This window comes from Plecotus auritus (assembly GCF_963455305.1).
Source record: "Plecotus auritus genome assembly, chromosome: 3".
Classification (NCBI taxonomy): Eukaryota; Metazoa; Chordata; class Mammalia; order Chiroptera; family Vespertilionidae; genus Plecotus; species Plecotus auritus.
This window is the reverse complement of record NC_137772.1, coordinates 172,321,166-172,343,163: the sequence shown is the minus strand read 5'-3', so window position 1 is coordinate 172,343,163 and position 21,998 is coordinate 172,321,166. Positions and strand designations below refer to the sequence as shown.

The 21,998-nt window shown below is 42.3% G+C and overlaps 1 protein-coding gene across 1 annotated transcript in view; it reads right to left on the bottom strand.

Moving 5' to 3' along the window:
* Positions 1–21,018: 21,018 nt before the first annotated feature.
* Positions 21,019–21,998, bottom strand: part of TESPA1 (thymocyte expressed, positive selection associated 1) — a 44,136-nt gene continuing 43,156 nt past the window's right edge. Inside the window, exon 11 of the mRNA XM_080661157.1 lies at positions 21,019–21,583. Coding sequence (XP_080517283.1) covers positions 21,378–21,583 — 206 coding nt within the window. The 3' untranslated portion in view covers positions 21,019–21,377. The remainder of the gene's footprint in view (positions 21,584–21,998) is intronic.

Below are 21,998 nucleotides of genomic sequence, written 5' to 3'. Positions count from 1 at the left end.
CGCATACAACCCAACACCAGGAAGACAAACAATTCAATTTAAAATGAGCAAAGGATCTGAATAAACATTTAGATGGCATATAGACATATGAAAAAATGGGAAACTTCACTAGTCATCAGAGAGATGCAAATTAAAACCTCACACCTGACAGAACGATTACTATCAATAAATCAACAAACAACAAGTCCTGGCGAGGATGCAGAGAAAAGGGAATTCTAGTACACTGCTGATGGGAATGCAAACTGATGCAGCTATTGTGGAAAACAGTATGGAGTTTCCTCAAAAAATTAAAAATGGAAATGTCTCCCTAGCTGACTTGGCTCAGTGGATATAGCGTCAGCCTGTGGACTGAGGGGTCCTAGGTTTGATTCTGGCCAAGGGCACATGCCTGGGTTGTGGGCTCGATCCCCAGTAGGGGGTGTGCGGGAGGCAGCCAATCAATGATTCCCTCTCATCATTGATGTTTCTATCTCTCTTTCCTTCTCCCTTCCTTTCTGAAATCAATAAAAAGAAATACACACACACACACACACACACACACACACACACACACACACACACTAGAGGCTTGATGCATGAAGATTCGTGCAAGAATGGGCCTTCCTTCCCCTGGCTGCTGGCACTGCCTTTGCTCCAGCCTGGAGCCACCTTTCGGCCTTCGCTCCGGCCCGGAGCTGCCTTTCTGCCTTCCCATGCTGTCCAGAGGCCCAGAGGGGCTGGGGTGGTGCAGAATGTCTGTGTCATCGCCATGATGATGACGTAAGGGTCCCGCCCCCGGCCGCTCAGCGCCTGTGTATGTAAATTAACCTTCCATCTTTGTTGGGTTAACTTGCATACTCACTCCTGATTGGCTGGTGGGTGTCATGAAGGTACAGTCAATTTGCATCTTTCTCTTTTATTAGTGTAGATATAAAGGGAATGTCATTTGACCCAGTGATCCCATTTCTGGGAATATATCCTAAGATGCCTGAAACACTAATCAGAAAGAATATATGCACTGCCATGCTCATAGCAGCGATATTTACAATAGCAAAGATCTGGGTGGAGTGGGACAAAGGGAGGGAGGGGGATGGAGGACATCTGTAAATAAACTTTTTTTTAAAGAAGGGTTTTTTAGATTTCCCCAAACTTAATCCTAGGTACAAAGTTATTTCTATAAAATATGTAACTGAATTCTATTTTACTGATGCTATTCAATGTTCTGCATCTGTATCTTATACCATTAGACACCTGGACAGCAGGGTGAAACCATGACAAATTCACTATGCTCTCCTTTGCTTGCTTTCAGAGAGATTTCTGGGTCTCACCCAGCTATAGTGAAGTTGGCTGAAGAAATATTTACAAACCATAAAAGCAATAAGGCATTTCATGCAATTATAACATCATGTATGGTTCATGGCTTTCAGTTGTTTTTTTCAGAAAGGAGTAAAGCCCACTGTAATTAAATTTACAGGCTGAAAATGGAAAAATAGTGAGCTACTCTCACCATTTTTCTTTCTGACAAAGAACTTTAGAAGTATTGCTTTGAGTCCAAAGAACTTTAGAAGTTCTTTGTCATATAATCATGTTCAAACAAAATGGAATAACAGTTCTTACTTATTTGTTTGTTTTTGCACTGAGTAATGGTTTTTATTTTTTATTGAATTTATTGGGGTGACATTGGTTAATAAAATTATATAGGTTTCAGGTGTACAATTCTATAATACATAATCCATATAATGTATTGTGTGTTTACCACCCCAAGTCAAGTCTCTTTCCATCATTATACTAGAGGCCCGGTGCACAAAATTCATGCACTCAGGGGTGGGGTCCCTCAGCCCAGATTGTGAGAGGGTGCAGGCCAGGCCAAGGGACCCCACAGGTGCACAAATGGGGCTGGGGAGGGATGCGGGAGGTTGGCCAGCTGGGGAGGGACCGCAGGAGGTCTCCAGGGCGAGTCTGTCCCATCTCTCTCAGTCCTATAGGCTGGACCCCAGCAGCAAGCTAACCTACCAGTTGGAGCGTCTGCCCCCTGGTGGTCAGTGCACATCATAGAGAGCAGTTGAGCAGCCTTAGCAAATCATTATGAGCTTATTATGCTTTGATTGGTTGAATGCACGACCGGACGACCGGACGACTGGACACTTGGCATATTAGGCTTTTATTATATAGGACTAGAGGCTCGGCGCATGAAATTCGTGCACTGGAGGGGTGTCTGCCAGCCCAGCCTGTGTCCTCTCCAATCTGGGACCCCTTGGGGAATGTTTGACTGCCAGCAGTCGGATATCCCTCTCACAATCCAGGACTGCTGGCTCCTAACCATTTGCCTGCCTGCCAGCCTGATTGCCCCCAACTGCTGCCCTGTTGGCCTGATTGATGCCTAACTGCTCCCTGCTGGCCCTATTGCCCCCAACTGCCCTCCCCTGCCGGACTGATCGCCCCCAACTGCCCTCCCCTGCCGGCCATCTTGTGGTGGCCATCTGTGACAATGTAGGGATGGCCATCTTGTGACGACATGGGGCGGCCATCTTGTGATGACATGAGGGTGTTGCGGGAGGGCGCGAGGGCCACCTAGGCTTTTATTATATAGATATGCTCCCTTTACCCTCTTCTACCTCCATCCTCCCCCTCCCCCAATTTTCCTCTGGTAATTATATACTGTTGTCTGTGTCTATGAAGTTGTTTTGTATTTTTAAAAAATATATATTTTTAAATTGATTTCAGAGAGAGGAAGGGAGAGAGAGAAAGAGAGAGAGAGAAAGAGAGAGAGAGAGAGAGAGAGAGAGAGAGACATCAATGATGAAAGAGAATAATTGATTGGCTGCCTCCTGCACACCCCCTACTAGGGATTGATTCTGTAACTCAACCACTGAGCCACATTGGCTGGGTTGAGTTTTTTTGTTGTTTTTCTTTTCTTTTCTTTTCTTTTCTTTTCTTTTCTTTTCTTTTCTTTTCTTTTCTTTTCTTTTCTTTTCTTTTCTTTTCTTTATCCTACACCTCTTTCACCCAGGCTGCTCTTGCCTCCCCTCTGACAGCTGTCAGTATGTTCTCTGTATCTATGAGTCTGTTTCTATTTTGTTTGTTAGTTAATTTTGTTCATTAGGTTCTGCATATAAGTGAAATCATATGGTACTTGTCTTTCTCTGACTGGTTTATTTCACTTAGCATAATACTATCCAGGTCCATCCATACTGGCACAAAAGGTAAGGTTTCCTTCTTTTTTTATGGCTGAGTAGTATTCCATTGTGTAATGTATCACAGTTTTTTATCTATTCATCTCCTGATGGATACTTGGGCTGTTTCCAAATCTTGGGTATTGTAAGTAATGTTGCAATGAACATGGAGGTACATATATTCTTTCAAATTAGTATTTCGGGTTTCTCCCTATATATTCCCAGAAGTGGAATTGCTGGGCAATAAGGCAGTTCCATCTTTAAATTTTTAAGAAACTACATACTGTTTTGCATGGTGGCTGCACCAGTCTGCATTCCCACCAACAGTGAATGAGAGTTTCCTTTCCTCTGCATTCTCGCCAACTCTTGCTGTTTGTTAATTTATTGTTAATCACCATTCTGACAGGTATGAGGTAATATGGCACTGATAGACTTGCTCAGCTCAGGGCTTCCACAAACCTTCAATTTGTAAAAAGTGCAATATCTGATTATGAAATGAGGCATGCCTATGATTTACTTTAAATTTTATTTTACCTTCCATATAATAGTAAAGTTGTTCTAAAGAATGAGATGTGAAATAAGAAAGTTATAGAGATGGAGAACAAATTAGTGATTGCAAGCGCTAAGAAGAAATGGTGCGAGAAGGGAAGTGGATGTGCTGAATATTATTAAATTTAGTGGGAAGTGTTCAACTGGTGAATAGGGGTTAAGCATGCCATGACTTAGTATTATAAGAAAATCCTAACTTGTTCTTTTCAGCCTCATTCATTTTATTCCTTAACTTCACAATATCATTTGGAAGCTGTACAGAACCCCTCTTTGCTTTTTCTTTTTTTTTATAACACTGACACCTCATTTTTTTTCTAGGAGAAAAAGACATGCTGCTCTAGTTGGTCAGATTTCAGAATAAGTGTGAAGATGGGTTTTTAATGGATAAAGTCAATAAGGAAATCTTTACTTTGGCTTGTTCTCTAATATTTGGAGGTGTAAACTCTTTATCCCATTTAAGTAGTAACTGCCAAGATTCAATCTTGGGCTATGTAGGACTGAAGTCAAAGAAGATACCCATGTCGTTTAGTCAAGTGACCCCTAAACATTTTACACGCAAGCACCCTAAAAGGATTTGGAAAAACTACATACCTTCTCATACATTTTTAAATTGACATTTAAGATTTTCAAAGAAATTATTTAAGTTCAGATAGTTACAAGTGATATAACTTCCAGCGCATTATAATATTGACATTTCAAATAAAACTGTTACTTTACTCTTTTAAATGCATCCAATGAGATCTAAATGTCATAGCAATTTGACACCCACTGTCAAACATTTTTAAAAGACAAGATGTTTTTAAAGTTAAAAATTTTAAGAAGTTTTTTTTCTTCTTTAACTTATATTTATACTCTACTCCCCCACAGAACTGTATCCTAGTGTATTTTATGCTTGAAAGCATTTCATTGACTAAATTATCATATTCTTCTGTAAAAAAAGCATATAATTTAAATCTTTTCTGTAGTCATAAAATTCCAAGTTTTAAAATTTATTTCTGGCTTGGCCGGGTGGCTCAGTTGGTTGGAGCATCATCCCCTACACCAAAAAGGTTGCAGGTTTGATTCCAGGTGAGGGCACACACCTAGGTTGCAAGTTTGATCCCTGGTCAGGGTGCTGATCGATGTTTCTTTCTCACATTGATGTTTTTATATGGGAACATTTAAACCATTTACATTTTAATAGCTTAAATGTTCCAAATATTGATAGGTACATATTTATTGCCACTTTATTATTTTAACTATGTTTTTCTGTTTTTTTCTTCTTCTTAAAGAAGGCCCTTAACATTTTTTATAATGATGGTTTGGTAGAAGTTCTTTATCCCCCCAATTTTAATAATTAATTAATTAATTTTTTATCCCCCCCCTCCAATTTTAAATGATAGCCTATCTTAGTTGTAGTTTTTTGTTTTTCATCACTTTGTATATTTCATGCCAATCTCTCCTGGCCTGAAATGTTTGTGTTGAGAAATCATCTTACAGTCTTATGGGAGCCCCCTTGGTGTGGGCCTCTTTGGGTCGTCCTGTTTGGGAATCTCTTTGCTTCCTGAACTTGTATGTCTCAATTGCCATGAATCTTTGAAGTTTTTCTGAACTCACAACAATTTGAATTATATGGTGAATTTTTGCTTGTTTTTATTTGCAAGGGTTCCAAAGCAGAAATGTATTGACTAAGCATTTTGCTTAGTCATCCTCGCTGTGTTGCTTTATCATTATTACTGATAGTTAAGTCCCATCTTGAGTTTAGTCATAACTTCCTTCTGCTGAAATCTTAGCTCATTTCTTCTTCCCATCTTTCAGCAGGGAAGAACAACTCTTGCCCATTCTCCATAGGTAGCAGTGTGGCTTAGACATGTAAGCACTGACCCAATTCTTACTCAGTCTGCTCTTTGTTTAGCTGAATCATCCTAGTGTCCACTGGACAGATTGAAACTCTCCAGCCTATTTTAAGGCACCTTTGGCAACACAGAACTTAAAAAAAATCATCACACTCATCTCTGCATCTGGGCAGGATCATTTCCTGCCAGGCAGAGCAATATTCTTTCTTCTTTTGAAGCACTAGAATTGTAGTAGGCAGTTAGATTGCCAAGAGCAGAGCAAGGACAATAGGCCAGGTATGGAAGGTCACCAGGGTGAAAAGCCCTGGGTGCCTAGCAACCCGCATAGGTGGAAAAAACAAGGACCTCCCCCCGCCAGGGTAACCTTTCCTCCCCTAGCATATGAGGTTTATACCCCTTGACATTTCATATTGCTGGTCATGCAGTTCAGACCCTCCCCTGACCTTTTCACCCCTAGCATATTAGTAGTTATGTGGTAGACCCTTTTAGAGGAGGAACGAGGGGGCCAGAGAATAGTCTCATATGACTCCCATATAAGCTCTTGCAGGACCACTTCCGTAAGCATTAAGCCCATTTGATGAAATTCTGACCCACATCAAATAACCTTAGGAGCAAGGCTTCAGGTCTGGTGACCACAGAGACAGAGTTTGGTCAATCTGGAGATAAAATCTAGGCCTCAGTTGTGTTTTAGCTCCTGACCCAGAAAAGCAGCAAAGCAGGTGGAACAATGCCAATGGCTCACGTAAGGATCAGATGCAGTGATTATTGAGCCCTGCCCTAGTGCCAACCAATCAGTAGAGAACACAACCCTGAAAGGACACACCTGGAAAAGCTGATGAATTCTACTGAGGTCCTCTCCTGGGACCTATCCTAAGAGAGGTGATAAAAACCCTCAAGATGAAGGACCCAGAATGTGTTCTCCTCTGGAACAAGTTCATGCCTTTCCCCCTCCTAATTCCCCCAGGTGTGTTACTTTTGCCTTTCTTTCTCTTAAGCTCTAAGGGCTCTTCTTTTGCCCCTGTAACTTGTTTCCTGAGCCCATGCAGCCTCTACCTCTATGACTTTGTAAATAAACATTTACTTGTATTTGAGTCTTGGCTCTGAATTATTTCTCAGGCAGAACTCAAGTACAGAGGTTGCTGACTGAACTGAGGTCCAATCACCAATAACATTCAGGTGCCACTCACCACTAATAGAATCCCCAAAGAGAGGGAATGAGTCCAAGACTTCACTCACACTGATCCTTCAGATAGTCACTGAAGTCCTACTTTTAAATTGCTCACCTTCATTCTTTGAGTGTATAGATAAAGAGAAGGTCCCAGTCCTGGTCTTTTAGTAGTTTTAGTATACATTGGGAGACACATTTTATTTAAATGGCATAAATTGAGAGCCATTTCTGGTGCAAGAGCTAATATAAAAATTTTATTTTAAATGTAGAGAAAGTCCATCAGATAATAGAAGTATTTATTACAGTTCATTTGGGGAAGATGATACAAGGCAGAATAACACCAAAGGATGAAATGTCTTGTGACTAAGGCATCTGAGCTAGGGATGAGTTAAGGTGCCTTTGAGGCTTCAGAAGGTTATTGCAGGGAGAGCATATGTTCAATAATTAGTAATTTGCCCTGCAATATAGGTAGGTCAAAAGAGGTTATCTTCAATAATCTTATTATGAGCAAGGCCTCTAATTCAAGCTCTGGTAGTTAAGGAAGGGGCAGAAGTTCCTCTTAAGCCTGGAGCTAAAGCTGTCTTCACTGAAAAAGAAAGAAATCCACATAACCACAGAGACACATATTGAAGTGACTTGCTCAGAACCCCATATTCATCAGGTATTTCTCTAGTTTTGAGGATACAGTTTTAAACAAAACAGACAAAAAAAAAAAGAGAGAGAGAGAGGCAATAAACAAATTAAATAAGTAATATAGAATGTTAAATAGTGTAAGTTCTGTAGGGAAAATTATAGCAGAAAAGGGGGATTAGAATTTTGGGGGCTGCTAAAGGTGTAGTAGGAAGTCAATGAAGCCTGGGAGGCTGAGAGATGGAGACTTGTGCAGGGTTGGGCAGCAGGTTAGGACAAAGGTTTCTTACTCAGTCCTGTGCCCATTCCTCTATTCCTCCTGCATCTTCCAAGGTCAGAGGCACCCTTATGAAGGTTAGTGCAACTTGATTTACACTGATGAGAATCAATAAGAAAAATTCTGAACAATGTACTTATCTTAAAATATAGATATATTAACCTTGATTTTGATTATATAATAAACATTAAATTTAGAGGTAAATTTGGGGAGTGGTAGGAGTAGGTAGCTGTGCCTTAAACTGCAACTTGTAAAGAGAAATAATATCTATACTAATAAGGGGTAATATGCTAATTAGACCAGACAGACCGGACGTCTTCCGGATGTCCTTCCAGACAAAAGCCACAGTGGCAGGGGCCTAGGCAGAGGCAGTTAGGGGTGATCAGGGAGGCAGGGAGCAGTTAGGGGCATCAGGCAGGCAGGCAGAGTGGTTAGGGGAGACCAGGCAGGCAGGCAGAGTGGTTAGGAGCAATCAAGCAGGCAGGCAGGTGAGCAGTTAGGATCCAGTGGTCCCGAATTGTGAGTCGAACATCCTCTGAGGGGTTCCAGATTAGAGAGCGTGCAGGCCAGGCTGAGGGGACAGCCCCATGCACAAATTTTGTGCACCAGGCCTCTAGTCCTATATAATAAAAGTGTATTAGGCAAATTGATCCTAACGGTGGAAGGACCAAGAATGACTGGTCGCTATGATGTGCACTGCCCACCAGGGGGCAGATGCTCAACCCAGGAGCTGCCCCCTGGTGGTCAGTGTGCTCCCACAGGGGGAGCTCTGCTCAGCCACAAGCCGGGCTCTCGACTGGGAGTGCAGCAGTGGTGGCGGGATCCTCTCCCACCTCCTAGGCAGTGCAAAGGATGACTGACAGCTGGCAGGTGGACATCCCCCAAGGGGTCCTGGACCATGAGAGGTTGCAGGCCAGGCTGAGGGACTCCCCCGAGTGCGCGATTTTTCATGCACCGGGCCTCTACTAATGCTTATAATACATATGATTTACAATTTACAAAGCACTCTCTTATTCTTTTACTCAATTTTCATGACAATAACCTGAAAGTAGAGCAGATTTCTTTCATATTATTATCCCCCATTTTTAATAAATGAAGAAACTGAGGCTCATAGTGAATAAGTGATAAAATTGTCAACTGTGTGGGGGATATATATAAATACCATTCCTCTCACCTTCTAAGTTTTTATAACCAGGCTAATAAGATTAACAGGAGAAAATAAAAGTTTTAATTCATACATGTGGGGAATCCACATAGGCATGAAAATTCCAAAGACAGGAAAGCAACACTGGGTATATAAGACATTTTTGGACAAAGAAGGAAGAAAGGAGGAACAGGGTATTGGATTTCAGAAGTGAAAATAGACTATTTACATGTAGTTGAGGAAGAACAGAACATACATGGACAGGAAAATCCTTGCTAGGCAACTCAGACACCATGGGACACAGAGGGTATCTAGCTAACAGGTACCCGCCTGAAGTCCTCTATTAACCATAATTAATTCAAATTAGTGTAAGGTGACATCCTAAGATTTCCTTCCTGAAGCAGGGTTTCTCTGTCTAAATCTCTTGGGCAGGAAAGGTGGGAAGATCAAAGGTTATTTTTGAATAAACACATTGTTTATTAATAAACACATTTAATTAACTCACCCCTAATGCTGTAGCAGGGCCAGACCAAACGATTTCATGGGCCTTATGGGCCCGATGTTCCCTAACCTGACATAGATGCACAGGGCTTTGCTTAAGGCAAAGATAAGCCTTTTACTGAAAAGTTATATGCCTGGATCATGACAACTCACCAAGACCTGCCCCATTAGGAATTTATGATCAGATTGTTAGCGTAGGTAGCTAGCTAGTTATTAATAAAGGAAGGGAGCAAGGGAAACAGACATTAAGCATAAACTACTAGGGAGCCAAATAGGACATTAAGCCTGCTTCACTGGGAAGTTGCAGCACGCATAAGCTCCCAAGGGGACTGCTGGATCCTCAGTCCTCAGGACCTAATTCCCTAAGTGGGCAGGAAGGATCTGTGACTGGCCATTAGCCATGATTACTGAAGGGGAGGGAGAAAAAAGCAGGGGAAATTCCTTTGCTGGGCACATGCACAGTAGGAGCTAAAATGGTAACCAAAAGGGGAGATATCCAATCGGGGAAAAAGACCAGATTGGTTAGGGGGAGGGCCTAGCACAAGCCCTAGGATTATGAAAGAGATTGCTTAGTTTGAAAGCCTGAGGTAATATAATCAAAGCCTAACAAAGGCATTTCCTTGGTAATGTGTTCATTAGTTCACTGTCCCATTTATTCATTAGGTCCCTAGCCACCATCCAGGCCTAGCAGCCATATGGGCTGAAGTGTGGACCCCAAACATGGCTCCAAGTGTGAGTCTAGCAGCTGTGTGAGCCCAAGCCTGGGCCCCAGATGCAAGCCTGGGTACAGCAACAAAGTACTGGCCAGGGTGCAGCCAGGAGCAGAGACTAAGTTAGTTGGATGGGGATAAAGACTGAGTTGGACTAAGCTTTGGCATGGACTGAACCAATGGCACAGAATTTCTGGACCCTGGCCCTTTTTCTGGGCTTTTGCAAAGACAAGGCTGGACTTTTTCCCACAGTGGAATGGATGAAAATGAGACACTGGGTACACTGGGTCCCTGGGGGCAATCTTTTATTTATATTCCAATAAATCTTACTACTACTCATCCTCCCATTCATGGGTCCTCAATATGCTTTTCTTGTGACTCCACAGAAGGACCAGCAACAAGATCACCCTGTAAGGTTATTTTCCATAGAACCCTTTTCATAAAATCACTTGGTAAAGTTTACACAATAGTGAATAGCCTCTGTGGCTGGGACTAAGTCACTTTCCTCTAATCAGTCTGACTGAGGTAGGATGTGTGCACAAGACAATAATTCATGCAGCCATGTTGCCTGTTGGCTTTCATGCATAGAAATCACCTGCTTGTATATTGTTATTGTTGGTGACTAAGAACAGTCATACAGCAGTGATGTGTATTGAAGAGAAGGTTGTATTAGGGAATAGTAACTTTATCATGCACCAGAGAAAGAAATGTTCTTTTTTCCCCCCTGATGTCATAAGTTTTGTTATGTTGTGTTTATTTGTGTTGTTTTTTTAAATTTTTTATTGTGATGAAAAACATATAACATACAAGTTTCCTCTTTTAAATTATAGTTCACATTCAATATTATTCTGTATTAGTTTCAGGTGTACAACATAGTGGTTAGACAATCATATACTTTACAGAGTGGTCCCCCTGATATTTCAAGTACCATCTCCCCCACCACCGGCCTATATATAGCTATTGCAATATTTTTTTATTCTTTATTGATTAAAGTATTACATATGTCTCCTTTTCCCCCCAGTGACCTCTCCCCGGCCACTCCCACATTGCTGCACATGCTCTCACACCCCTAGTGTCTGTGTCCATTAGTAATGCTTATATGCACGCATGCAAGTCCTTTGGTTAATCTCTTACCTCGCCCCCTCTCCCCTGCCTTCCCTTTGAGGTTTCACAGTCAGTTCGATGCTTCTCTGTCTCTGGATCTATTTTTGTTCATCAGTTTATGTTTTTCACTATATTCCACATATGAGTGAGATCATGTGATATTTATCTTTCTCTGACTGGCTTATTTTGCTTAGTATAATGCTCTTCAGATACACCATTGCTATTGCAAATGGTAAGAGTTCCTTCTTTTTTATAGCAGCACTAGAGGCCCGGTGCACGAAATTCGTTCACGGCAGGGGGGTGGGTAGTGGGGCTCAGCCTGGCCTGCACCCTCTCGCAATCCTGGACCGCTGGCTCCTAACCGCTCGCCTGCCTGCCTGCCTGATTACCCCTAACCACTCTGCCTGCCTGCATCATTGCCCCTAAACACTCGCCTGCCTGCCAGATCACCCCTAACCACTTGCCTGCCTGCCTGATCACCCCAACTGCTTGCCTGTCTGCCTGATCACCCCTAACCGTCTCGGGCCCCACTGCTGTGGCTTCATCTGGAATGACGTCTGGAAGGTCGTTCGGCTGACCGGTCTAATTAGCCTATTATGCTTTTATTATTATAGATTATTATAGATAGTATTCCATTGTGTAGGTGTACCACAGTTTTTTAATCCATTTGTCTGTTGATGGGCAATCAGGCTGTTTCCAAATCGGGGTGCATATATCCTTTCTGATTGGTGTTTCTGATTTCTTGGGATATATTCCTAGAAGTGGAATTACTGGGTCAAATGGGAGTTCCATTTTTTATTTTTTGAAGAAACTCCATACTGTTTTCCACAGTGGCTGCACCATTCTGCATTCCCACCAGTAGTGCACGAGGGTTCCTTTTTCTCCACATCCTTGCCAGCACTTGTCTTTTGTTGATTTGTTGATGATAGCCATTCTTACAGGTGTGAAATGGTACCTCATTGTCATTTTGATTTGCATTTCTCGGATGATTAGTGACTTTGAGCATGTTTTCATATATCTCTTGGCCTTCTGTATGTCCTTTTTCAATAAGTGTCTATTAAGGTCCTTTGCCCATTTTTTGATTGGATTGTTTATCTTCCTTTTGTTAAGTTGTATGTGTTCCCTGTAAATTTTGGAGATTAAACCCTTACTGAAGATAACATTGGCATATATGTTCTCTCATGCAGTGGGTTTTCTTGTTGTTTTGTTGATGGTTTCTTTTGCTGTGCAAAAGCTTTGTATTTTGATGTAGTCCCATTTGTTTATTTTCTCTTTATTTTCCATTGCCCTAGGAGCAGTATCAGTGAGGAAGTTCCTTTGGCATATGTCTGAGATTTTGCTGCCTGTGGATTCCTCTAGTATTTTTATGGTTTCCCATCTTATGTTTAAGTCCTTTATCCATGTTGAGTTTATTTTTGTGTGTGGCATAAGTTGGTGATCTAGTTTCATTTTTTTGCATTTATCTGTCCAATTTTCCCAACACCATTTATTGAAGAGACTGTCTTGATTCCATTGTATGTTCATGCCTCCTTTGTGGAATATTAATTGGGCATAGTGGTTTGGGTCAATTTCTGGGTTCTCTATTCTATTCCATTGATCTATATGTCTGTTCTTGTGCCAGTACCAGGCTGTTTTGAGAACAGTGGCTTTGTAATACAGCTTGATATCTGGTATTGAGATCCCACCTACTTTGTTCTTCTTTCTCAGGATTGCTATTTTTTAACAATCCTTTGTATTTCTGTGGGGTCTGCTGTTATTTCACCTCTATCATTTCTGATTTTGTTTATTTGGGTCCTCTCTCTTTGCTTCTTGGTGAGCCTGGCTAGAAGTTCAGGGGTCTTTTTTTATTCCAGAAGAATTTTTTGAGAGTTTTTCTAGATTGTGAAATATGCCATTGGTATTTTAATGGGGATTGCATTAAATCTGTAGATTGCTTTGGGTCGTATGGACATTTTGATGATGTTGATTCTACCAATCCATGAACACGGTATGTTCTTCCACCTGTTTATATCTTCCTCTATCTCTTTTTTCGGTGTCCTGTAGTTTTTTTGCATATAGGTCTTTTACCAATTTAGTTAAGTGTATTCTTAGGTATCTTAATTTTTTTGGTACGATGATAAATGGGATTGCTTTTTTAGTCTCTCTTTCTGTAAGTTCACTATTGGTGTATAGAAATGCCATAAATTTCTTGCCGTTAATTTTGTATCCTGCTACCTTGCCGAATTCATTTATTAAGTCTAATAATTTTTTTTATGGAGTCTTTCGGGTTTTCTATGTACAGTATCATGTCATCTGTGAATAAGGACAGTTTTACTTCTTCTTTTCCAATTTGGATGCCTTTTATTTCTTCTTCTTTTCTGATAGCAATGGCTAGTACTTCCAGTACTGTATCGAACAGGAGTGGTGAGAGTGGGCATCCCTGTCTTGTTCCTATTCTTAGGGAAAATGGTTTTAATTTTTGTCCATTGAGTGTGATGCTGACTGTGGGTTTGTCATATATGGCTTTTATGATGTTGAGTTATGATCCTTCTATTCCCACCTTGCTGAGAGTTTTTATCAAGAAAGGGTGTTGGATTTTGTCAAATGCTTTTTCTGTGTCAATTGATATGACTATGTGATTTCCCCCCCTCAATTTGTTTATGTGATGTATCACCTTTATTGATTTGCAAATATTGTACCATCCTTGCATCCCCGGGATAAATCCTGCTTGGTCATGGTTTCTGATGTACTGTTGGATCTGATTTACTAGAATTTTGTTGAGGATTTTGGTATCTATGTTCATGAGGGATATTGGCCTATAATTCTCTTTCATTGTGTTGTCTTTATCTGGTTTTGGTATTAGGGTGATGATGGCTTCATAGAATGAGCTTGGAAGTGTTCCTTCTTCCTGAATTTTTTGGAATAGTCTGAGGAGGATAGGTTTTAGTTCTTCCTTGAATATTTGGTATAACTCTCCTGTGAAGCCGTCTGGCCCTGGGCTTTTGTTTGCTGGAAGCTTTTTGATGACTGCTTCAATTTCTTTCATAGTTATCGGCCTATTGAGATTTTTAGAAACTTCCTGAATGAGTTTTGGAAGGTTGTATTTTTCTAGGAATATGTCCATTTCCTCCAGGTTGTGTAGTTTGTTAGAATAGAGTTGTTCATAGTAGTATTTTTTAACAATCCTTTGTATTTCTGTGGGGTCTGCTGTTATTTCACCTCTATCATTTCTGATTTTGTTTATTTGGGTCCTCTCTCTTTGCTTCTTGGTGAGCCTGGCTAGAAGTTCATCAATCTTGTTTATCCTTTCAAAGGACCAGCTCTTGGTTTCATTGATCTTTTGTATTGTTTTTTTGGTCTCTATGTCATTTATTTCTGCTCTAATCTTTATTATCTCCTTCCTTCTGCTTACACTGGGCTTTTCTTGTTGCTCTCTTTCTAATTCTTTGAGTTGTAGCGTTAGATGATTTACTACCATTTTTTTTTTTTTTTTGAGGTAGGCCTGTAGAGCTATAAACTTCCCTCTCAGGACTGCTTTCATTGTGTCCCATAGGTTTTGGATTGTTGTGTTTTTATTGTCATTAGTCTCCAGGATGTTTTTAATTTCTTCTTTGATCTCATTGGTAATCCAATCAATATTTAATAACATGCTATTCAGCTTCCACATGTTTGAGTGTTTTGGATTGCTTTTATTGTGGTTTTTTCCTAATATTATGCCATTGTGGTCTGAGAAGATGCTTGGTATGATTTAAATCTTCTTGAATTTGAGGAGACTTTGTTTGTGACCCAATATGTGGTCTATTTTTAAAAATGTCCCATGTGCACTTGAGAAGAACATATATTCTGCAGCTTTGGGGTGAAATTCTGAAGATGTCAATTAAGTCAATCTGATCTAGTGAGTCATTTAGGATTGCTGTTTCTTTGCTGATTTTTTTGTCTAGAGGATTTATCCAGTGATGTCAGTGGTGTATTAAAGTCCCCTACTATGATTGTATTGTTGTCCATCTGTCTCTTGATATCTTCCAGGAGATTTTTTATATATTTGGGTGCTCCTGCATTGGGTGCATATATGTTTACCAGGGTTATATCCTCTTGTTGTATTGATCCCTTTACTATTTTGAAGTGGCCTTCCTTATCTCTTGTTATGGCCTTCACTTTGAGGTGTTTTTTGTCAGATATAAGTATTGCTACCCAAGCTTTTTTTTCATTTCCATTTGCCTGAAAGATATTTTTTTCATCCCTTCAATTTCATTCTGTGTGAGTCCCTTGTTCTGAGGTGGGTCTCTTGTAGACAGCATATATATGGGTCATGTTTTTTTATCCATTCAGCCACTCATTGTCTTTTGATTGGAGCATTTAGTCCATTTTCGTTTAAAGTTATTATTGAAAGGTACTTGTTTGTAGCCATTTTTATTTTTTGAGCCTGTGTTCCTTCTTACCTTTTTGTTTCTTCTTTTTACAATAGTCCCTTTAGCATTTCTTTCATTGCTGGCTTGGTAGTGATAAACTCCCTTAACCTTTTTTTTTGTTTGCGAAGCTCCTGATTTTCCCTTCAATTTTGATTGATAGCCTTTCTGGATAGAGTATTCTTGGATTCAGTCCTTTGCTTTGCATCACTTTGTATACCTCCTTCCATTCCCTTCTAGCTTGATGTGTTTCTGTTGAGAAATCATTTGATAATCTGATGGGGGATCCTTTGTAGGTAACTCTCTGTCTCTCTCTTGCAGCCTTTAAGATTCTCTCTTTGTCATTAACATTTGCCATTGTAATTATGGCGTGTCTTGGTGTGGGTCTTTTGGGATTCATATTGCTTGGGAATCTCTGTACTTGTGTAACTTTTTTCTTCCCATATCAGGGAAGTTTTCTGTCATTATTTCTTCAAATAAATTTTCTAATCCATGCTGTTCTTCTTGTCCTTCTGGCAGCCCTATTATATGTATGTTATTTTGTTTTGCATTGTCCCAAAGCTCCCTTAGGCTCTCCTCCAGCTTTTTAATTTTTTTCTCTAGTTGCTGTTCAGATTGGGTTTGTTTCTGTTCTTTATCTTCTAACTCACTAATTCAGTCCTCTGCTTCTTCTAGTCTACTGTTGAAGCCATCCATGGTGTTTTTGATTGTAGCTATATCATTTTTCATTTCTTCCTGATTTTTGCATAGGTTGTTGATTTTCTTGTCCACCTGGTGTATGAACTGTATGACCATTACTCCGAATTCTTTTTCTGTCATGTTGCATGCTTCCATTTCACTTATTTCCTTTCTTGGCGATTCCTCCTTTTCTTTCCTCTGGGGATTGTTTCATTGTCTCCCCATTCTGACTATCACCCGAAGGTTCAAATGTTGAGTTGCGGGGGTCTGGACCATGTGCAGTGGGAGTTTTGCACCCCCCAAGTGTCACTGAAGAACTCTGACACCAAGATGTGTGGCTGCTGTGGGTTGGTGGGAGCCACACTCGCCCCGGGTCAGAGTCACAGGCACTTAGTGTGGCCTCGTGTGCACACCTAGAATCAGGGACTCTGCCTGCGCCACGATGAAACAGAGAACCCACTGGCATGTGGCAAAAATCAAAGTCCCCTAGTGTGTATCAGGAGTCAGAGGCTCCCTGTGTCTGTGTCGAGAATCAAGTATCAAAGTCTCTGTTGCTTGGTGCTACCTCATACTGAAAATCAGGGTCCCTGTGTGTGCATTTGCCAAGAATTGGAGTCGCTGGCTCTTAGTGTGAATGTACTGGGAATCAGGGATCCCGGGCACATGCATTGAGGAACAGAGTCTAGTCTAGCTGTGGGCAAACTACAGCCCGCGGCCTGGATCCAGCCCGTTCGGCTGTTCTATCAGGCCTGCGGAGCCGAAGGAGTGGAGGGTTCTCTTGCTCTCCCCTCCGCTCCTTTACTTTGAATTTATTTTAGTTCACACAAACACTTCATCCATGCTTTTGTTCCGGCCCTCCGGTCCAGTTTAAGAACCCATTGTAGCCCTCGAGTCAAAAAGTTTGCCCACCCCTGGTCTAGTCACTGGTGTTCATTGCTGCCTCTTGCTTGGAGATTCAGGATCCCTGATCTGCTTAGAAGACCGGGTTGCACAGTCACACTGTGTTGGCAGGAGGTCCACTTCTGCCCTGAGGTAAACAGCCTTCTGTGTGCGCTTGCCCTGAATCAAAGTCAGGTGGCACTGCTGCTTAGTGTGGGTGTGGGGTCTGGTCACATGGGTGTGCACTGTGGAAAACAAACTCCCCGTGTCCATGCACCCAGGCTCAAATTCAGCACTGCCTCCCTGCCTGGGCATGGAGCCTAGTAGGACAGTTATTTTTATATCTTTACTGTATAGTTGAGAATTTAGGGAAGTAAAACACCTTGCCTGAATCACACATGAGTTTAGGGCCCCAAGGTTTAGGGTTCAATCCTTACTGCACTCTGGAGCGGTGAATCTAATTAGAACCAGGTGTTTGGGAAGGGCTAACTCCCACTCAACTCTGGAAGCCTATGTCCTCCCCAGGGAGTACCTGTGATCCTTCCTTCCTATTCCAATAGTCACCCAACTCCCCTCTTCCACCCAACAGTTTCCAGAGGCCTTTCTTTAGTTCACAAAAGCCATCTCCAGCCCTGGCCGGCCTGGCTCAGTGGATAGAGTGTCAGCCTGTGGACTGAAGGGTTGTGGGTTTGATTCCGGTCGGGGGCATATGCCTGGGTTGCATATGCCTGAGTTGAGGGCTCTATCCCCAGTGGAGGGTGTGCAGGAGGCAGCTGATCGATGATTCTCTCTCATTGTTGGTGTTTCTGTCTCTCTCTCCCTCTCTTTTCCTCTCTGAAATCAATAAAAATATATTAAAAAAAAAGCCATCTCCAGCCTTCTCCACCCACACTGCTTTCCTTTGAACCAGCTCCCTGTAATGATTCTGTCTTTCCTCGGCCTCTTAGAACTCACTGAAGAACTCCGATTTATATATGGACACCTGTCACTTTGCCCTGTGAGGCCACAAGTATGAGCTCCAGTCTGTTTCCTCCGTGTGTCTTATCTCCCAAATTGACTTCTCTTCCTTCCCCAGGGCTTCCCAATGTTAACATAAGGAACATTCAAACCTGTGAAAAATTTTGTGTGAGTTTATTTGAGCCAAACTGTCGACAATTGCTGGGAAGCAGACGCTCAACGGATTGAGATGTTGCTCTGGAGAATGGCAGTTTTGCACCTCGTTTTATACATTACAATCAAAAGAGGAGACTAAGTGGGTTACATGAAATCCATTGGTGATAGATCAGGGAGGTGGGAGAAAGCAAAGCGGGGAGACCTCTGGGATTGGATAAAAAGTAAAATAATGAACACATCTTTTACTTAAGTGGGTGCACGATAGTTAACAGTCAACAATTAACTCAAGAACAATGAGGAGATTTGTGGTCTCTGCAGAGCAGTGCCTGTGCTTTGAGGGGGTCACAATAAAGAAAAGTTACTTTGACATTCCAACCATATGTTATCGTAGATGCAAAAAGACAATAGGCTCAGTTAAGGTAAAGATAGACCTTTGTCAGGGAAGATACTGGCAGAGGACATGACTACCCATCATAACCTGTGTTTTAGTTTAAAAAAGTTTTAATTTCAGGCCATCCTTTGTGGTAACTTTAGGTCTCTGAGTTTGCAAGGCTGCCATGCAGGCTTTCTCTGAGCTTGTCAGGTTAGCATGTGGCCCCTTTTCGTCCACACCAAATAATCCAGGATGGCAATGGGGGCAATGTAGGTAGGAGTCGAGGCAGAGATAAATCAGCACTGAAAGGGTGTTGGAGAAAGAGGATCGTGTGGCAAAGCTTCCACAAGAGAACTGGTCTAACAGTCCTCCTCAGGTCCAGGGCCGCCTCTCCTCTGGCTGAGGGCATGTGATTTTGGTCAGGTTCATGTCCTTCCTCTGGGCCTTCTAATCAGACCACTGACTAGTCCTTTCAGGCCGCGATATTCTGGGATTGTGAGGCCTTGGGGCTCCCAGCGGGTATAGAAGTATGTACCCTTCCCTGCTGGGCTCACAGGGAACTTGGTTTCCTTATGGGCAGCATGTCTTGTAAAGAAAAGCAGAGCCGAATCTTGGAGCTTTATGCAGGGGCGCGCTTTACTTGAGCACTGCCCTGACACCTGTCTAATCCAATTTTCCTAAATGCGGCACGCTCTGCCACCCCTCCCCCAACACACCCACCCCCTGCCAGCGAGGCGGGCACAGTAGACTGGCCTGGGGACTATTATCTGCTGTCTGGCGGCGACACGCCTGGGAGCTCTGTCTCACACGCCCCAGTCACGACAGGGGCAGCGTGTGGCTTGGGAGCTGGCCGAGGAGCCTCCTTGGGAGGAGTTGGAGCCAGGCACGTGCGGCAGAGAGAGAGGAGCCGGAAGCTTTTGTTCCCGGGCTAATAATAGAACCTTCTGCAAATGCGTCTGACTCACTGTCCCTCAGAACCTGCCTGGGAGCGGCCGTGGAGGCAGAATGCGTTTCTTTTCCTTCCTCAGTGGCATTGCCAGTGCGGACCCATCAGTTACTCCAGGGCTGTGAGCACCGAGGAAGGGAGCAAAGGAGGCTATCGGGCCATACCCTACCTCCTATGCTGTCCCCACCTCCCGCCAGCACCACTCCTTGGAAGGCTTCAGTTGGTCATTTCTGTATCTAACAGTAGCGTCTGGCGAAGCTGCATGTAGGGATTGCCTTGTTCCGCAGCCCCAACCCATTTCCTCCAGGCGATGGGGTCGAATGTGCTGTTAGTCTTTTAGGCGCTTTAAGTGACAAGTCACAGGCCCTTTTGTTCATTCTCATGACCAAGACGGCCTTAACCGCCCCTCAGCTTGACTAAAGCGTGGACAGGCTTTTCCTGATGCTAGTCCCTGGCTTTAGAGAATTTTATTGTAAATTCTTTCTGTCCCTTTGAGATGTAAATCTCGCCCTGCCTCATTCCGGTTTAACAGCCCAGGAAAGGACCTGAGAACACAGTCTCTACAATGCAAACATCAGGAAGATAGAGTCCTAAGTCTCAGTTTCTATGGAAGGGTAGGAGCCTAACTTCAGTGGTGGGGGCGGGGAGGCCCTAGCTCCAAGTTGTAAATCTACCTACCTCCTGTCATGAAGATACCCAAAGTTTACTTTTCCTTTGGGTTAGGCCGATCACCAAACACAGATGTCTAAGATTCCCCATCCGAGCTCTTCAAATTGCGCAGCCTGTTGTTTCCACCTAGCTAGGTATCCGTATGTTATTTATGCTCTCTCTTTATTGCAGGCAATAGTATCAGAATAAAATCAACCTGTCAGCTCACTGTATTTGGTATGATTCTTTTTTCTTTAACACTCACCATGGATATGATTTCCGTCAAATTCCTCTCTTCTGGTCTTTGCTGTTTTGCAACTTATTATGCAACCAAGTCATACATGACTGAAAATGTGTGTGTGTGTGTGTGTGAGACCTCTCCCACTCTACTAAAATGTTCTTGGGGGAGCAATGTATCTAAGATATCTGCACCACATACTGCCTTACTGTAGAGCACTGTAGGTGCTCAAGCCCTGTTTGTTGAAAATGTTTTGTCAGCGTTTTCCATCCAACAGAAACCATGACTGTTAGTTCTCCAAAAACATGGCAAGATTTTATTTTTTATTTTATTTTATTTTTTTGGTTTTTTTGTGTTTTTTAATTTCTTTATTGATTAAGGTATTATATATGTGTCCTTATTCCCCCATTACCCCCACCTCCCATTCATGCCCCCACCCCCCTGTTGTCTGTGTCCAAACATGGCAAGATTTTAAAATATTTTATTTGTATTATTTTCTGCCAGCAGAAAATACTGTATTTTTTTTTTTTTTTTTTGCAGTGGCCAAGAAGAGAGACTCTGAATTCTACTCATCTCTTCCTATGAAGATAGAAAATTTGGGGTAGAGGGAGAAGCTGATTTTAAGGGGGAGGCTGTAAGTGGATCTCCTCAGATGAGGCCTCAAGAAGAAAAACAGGACTCTGGTGTTGTGGAAGACATTCTGGAATTTAATGGAGAGCACATAAGAATGAGTAGAGGCTCAGAGGGACTTCCACTGTGGATTTCACCAAGGTTTCAGAGCCCGAAAGTGGGATTTTTCCTTCCTCACTTAGCTTGAGCCCTTTGAGAGCATTCCAGTAGCAACTGTTCTCTCTCAAACTTCATCATCCTTAAATCCTCTAACTGTCCTATGCAGTGTCAAACAAAACTTGGGAGAAAATTAAGTCTTTGTCCAGTTTACCACTGTCCATATCATGTATTCTAATACCTACATAGCAGAGAAATCTACACACAGAAGAATGAAGAGATGCCTAAGGTCTTTCTCTGTGCGTTCAGTTTATGACAGCATCAGGACGTAGATTCCAAGTCTCTCAGTCTGGTCTCCTCCCCTGTGTACCATGCTGCCTTTCTCCCACTGAGTTCAGGACTTTGTAAGGTCTGGGAGCAGGAGCTGGAGGTTGGAGGCAGTACCACCTCCTGCAAGAAGAGGTGGGAATTAGGCTCTTCTACGAAGCCACTGCTGTCAGAGCATGCACTGTGGTGGTGGAGAAAGCCTGCAATGCAAATGAAAAGGAAACACATCATACATTTTTAAGACAATGTTGGGTATTGGTGCTAATAGAAACTTTCATATGCCACCTGTGGAAATGCTTCTCACTACTATAAGTAATATTTAAAATTATTATTAGCAGCAATAATAATGGGACTGGCTTTCTGCTCTTCTCACCATGAAGTGAGATTTCTGGAATGTTCACCTCTTCTTATACTTATAAAAGTATACCTATATTTTATTCTTATTCTTTTATATACTAGTACTAGTGGCCTGGTGGACAAAATTCATGCACGGGGGCGGGTGTGTCCCTCAGCCTGACCTGTACCCTTTCCAATCTGGGACCACTTGGGGGATGTCTGACTGCCGGTTTAGGCCCGATCCCCAGGGATCGGGCCTAAACCAGCAGTTGGACATCC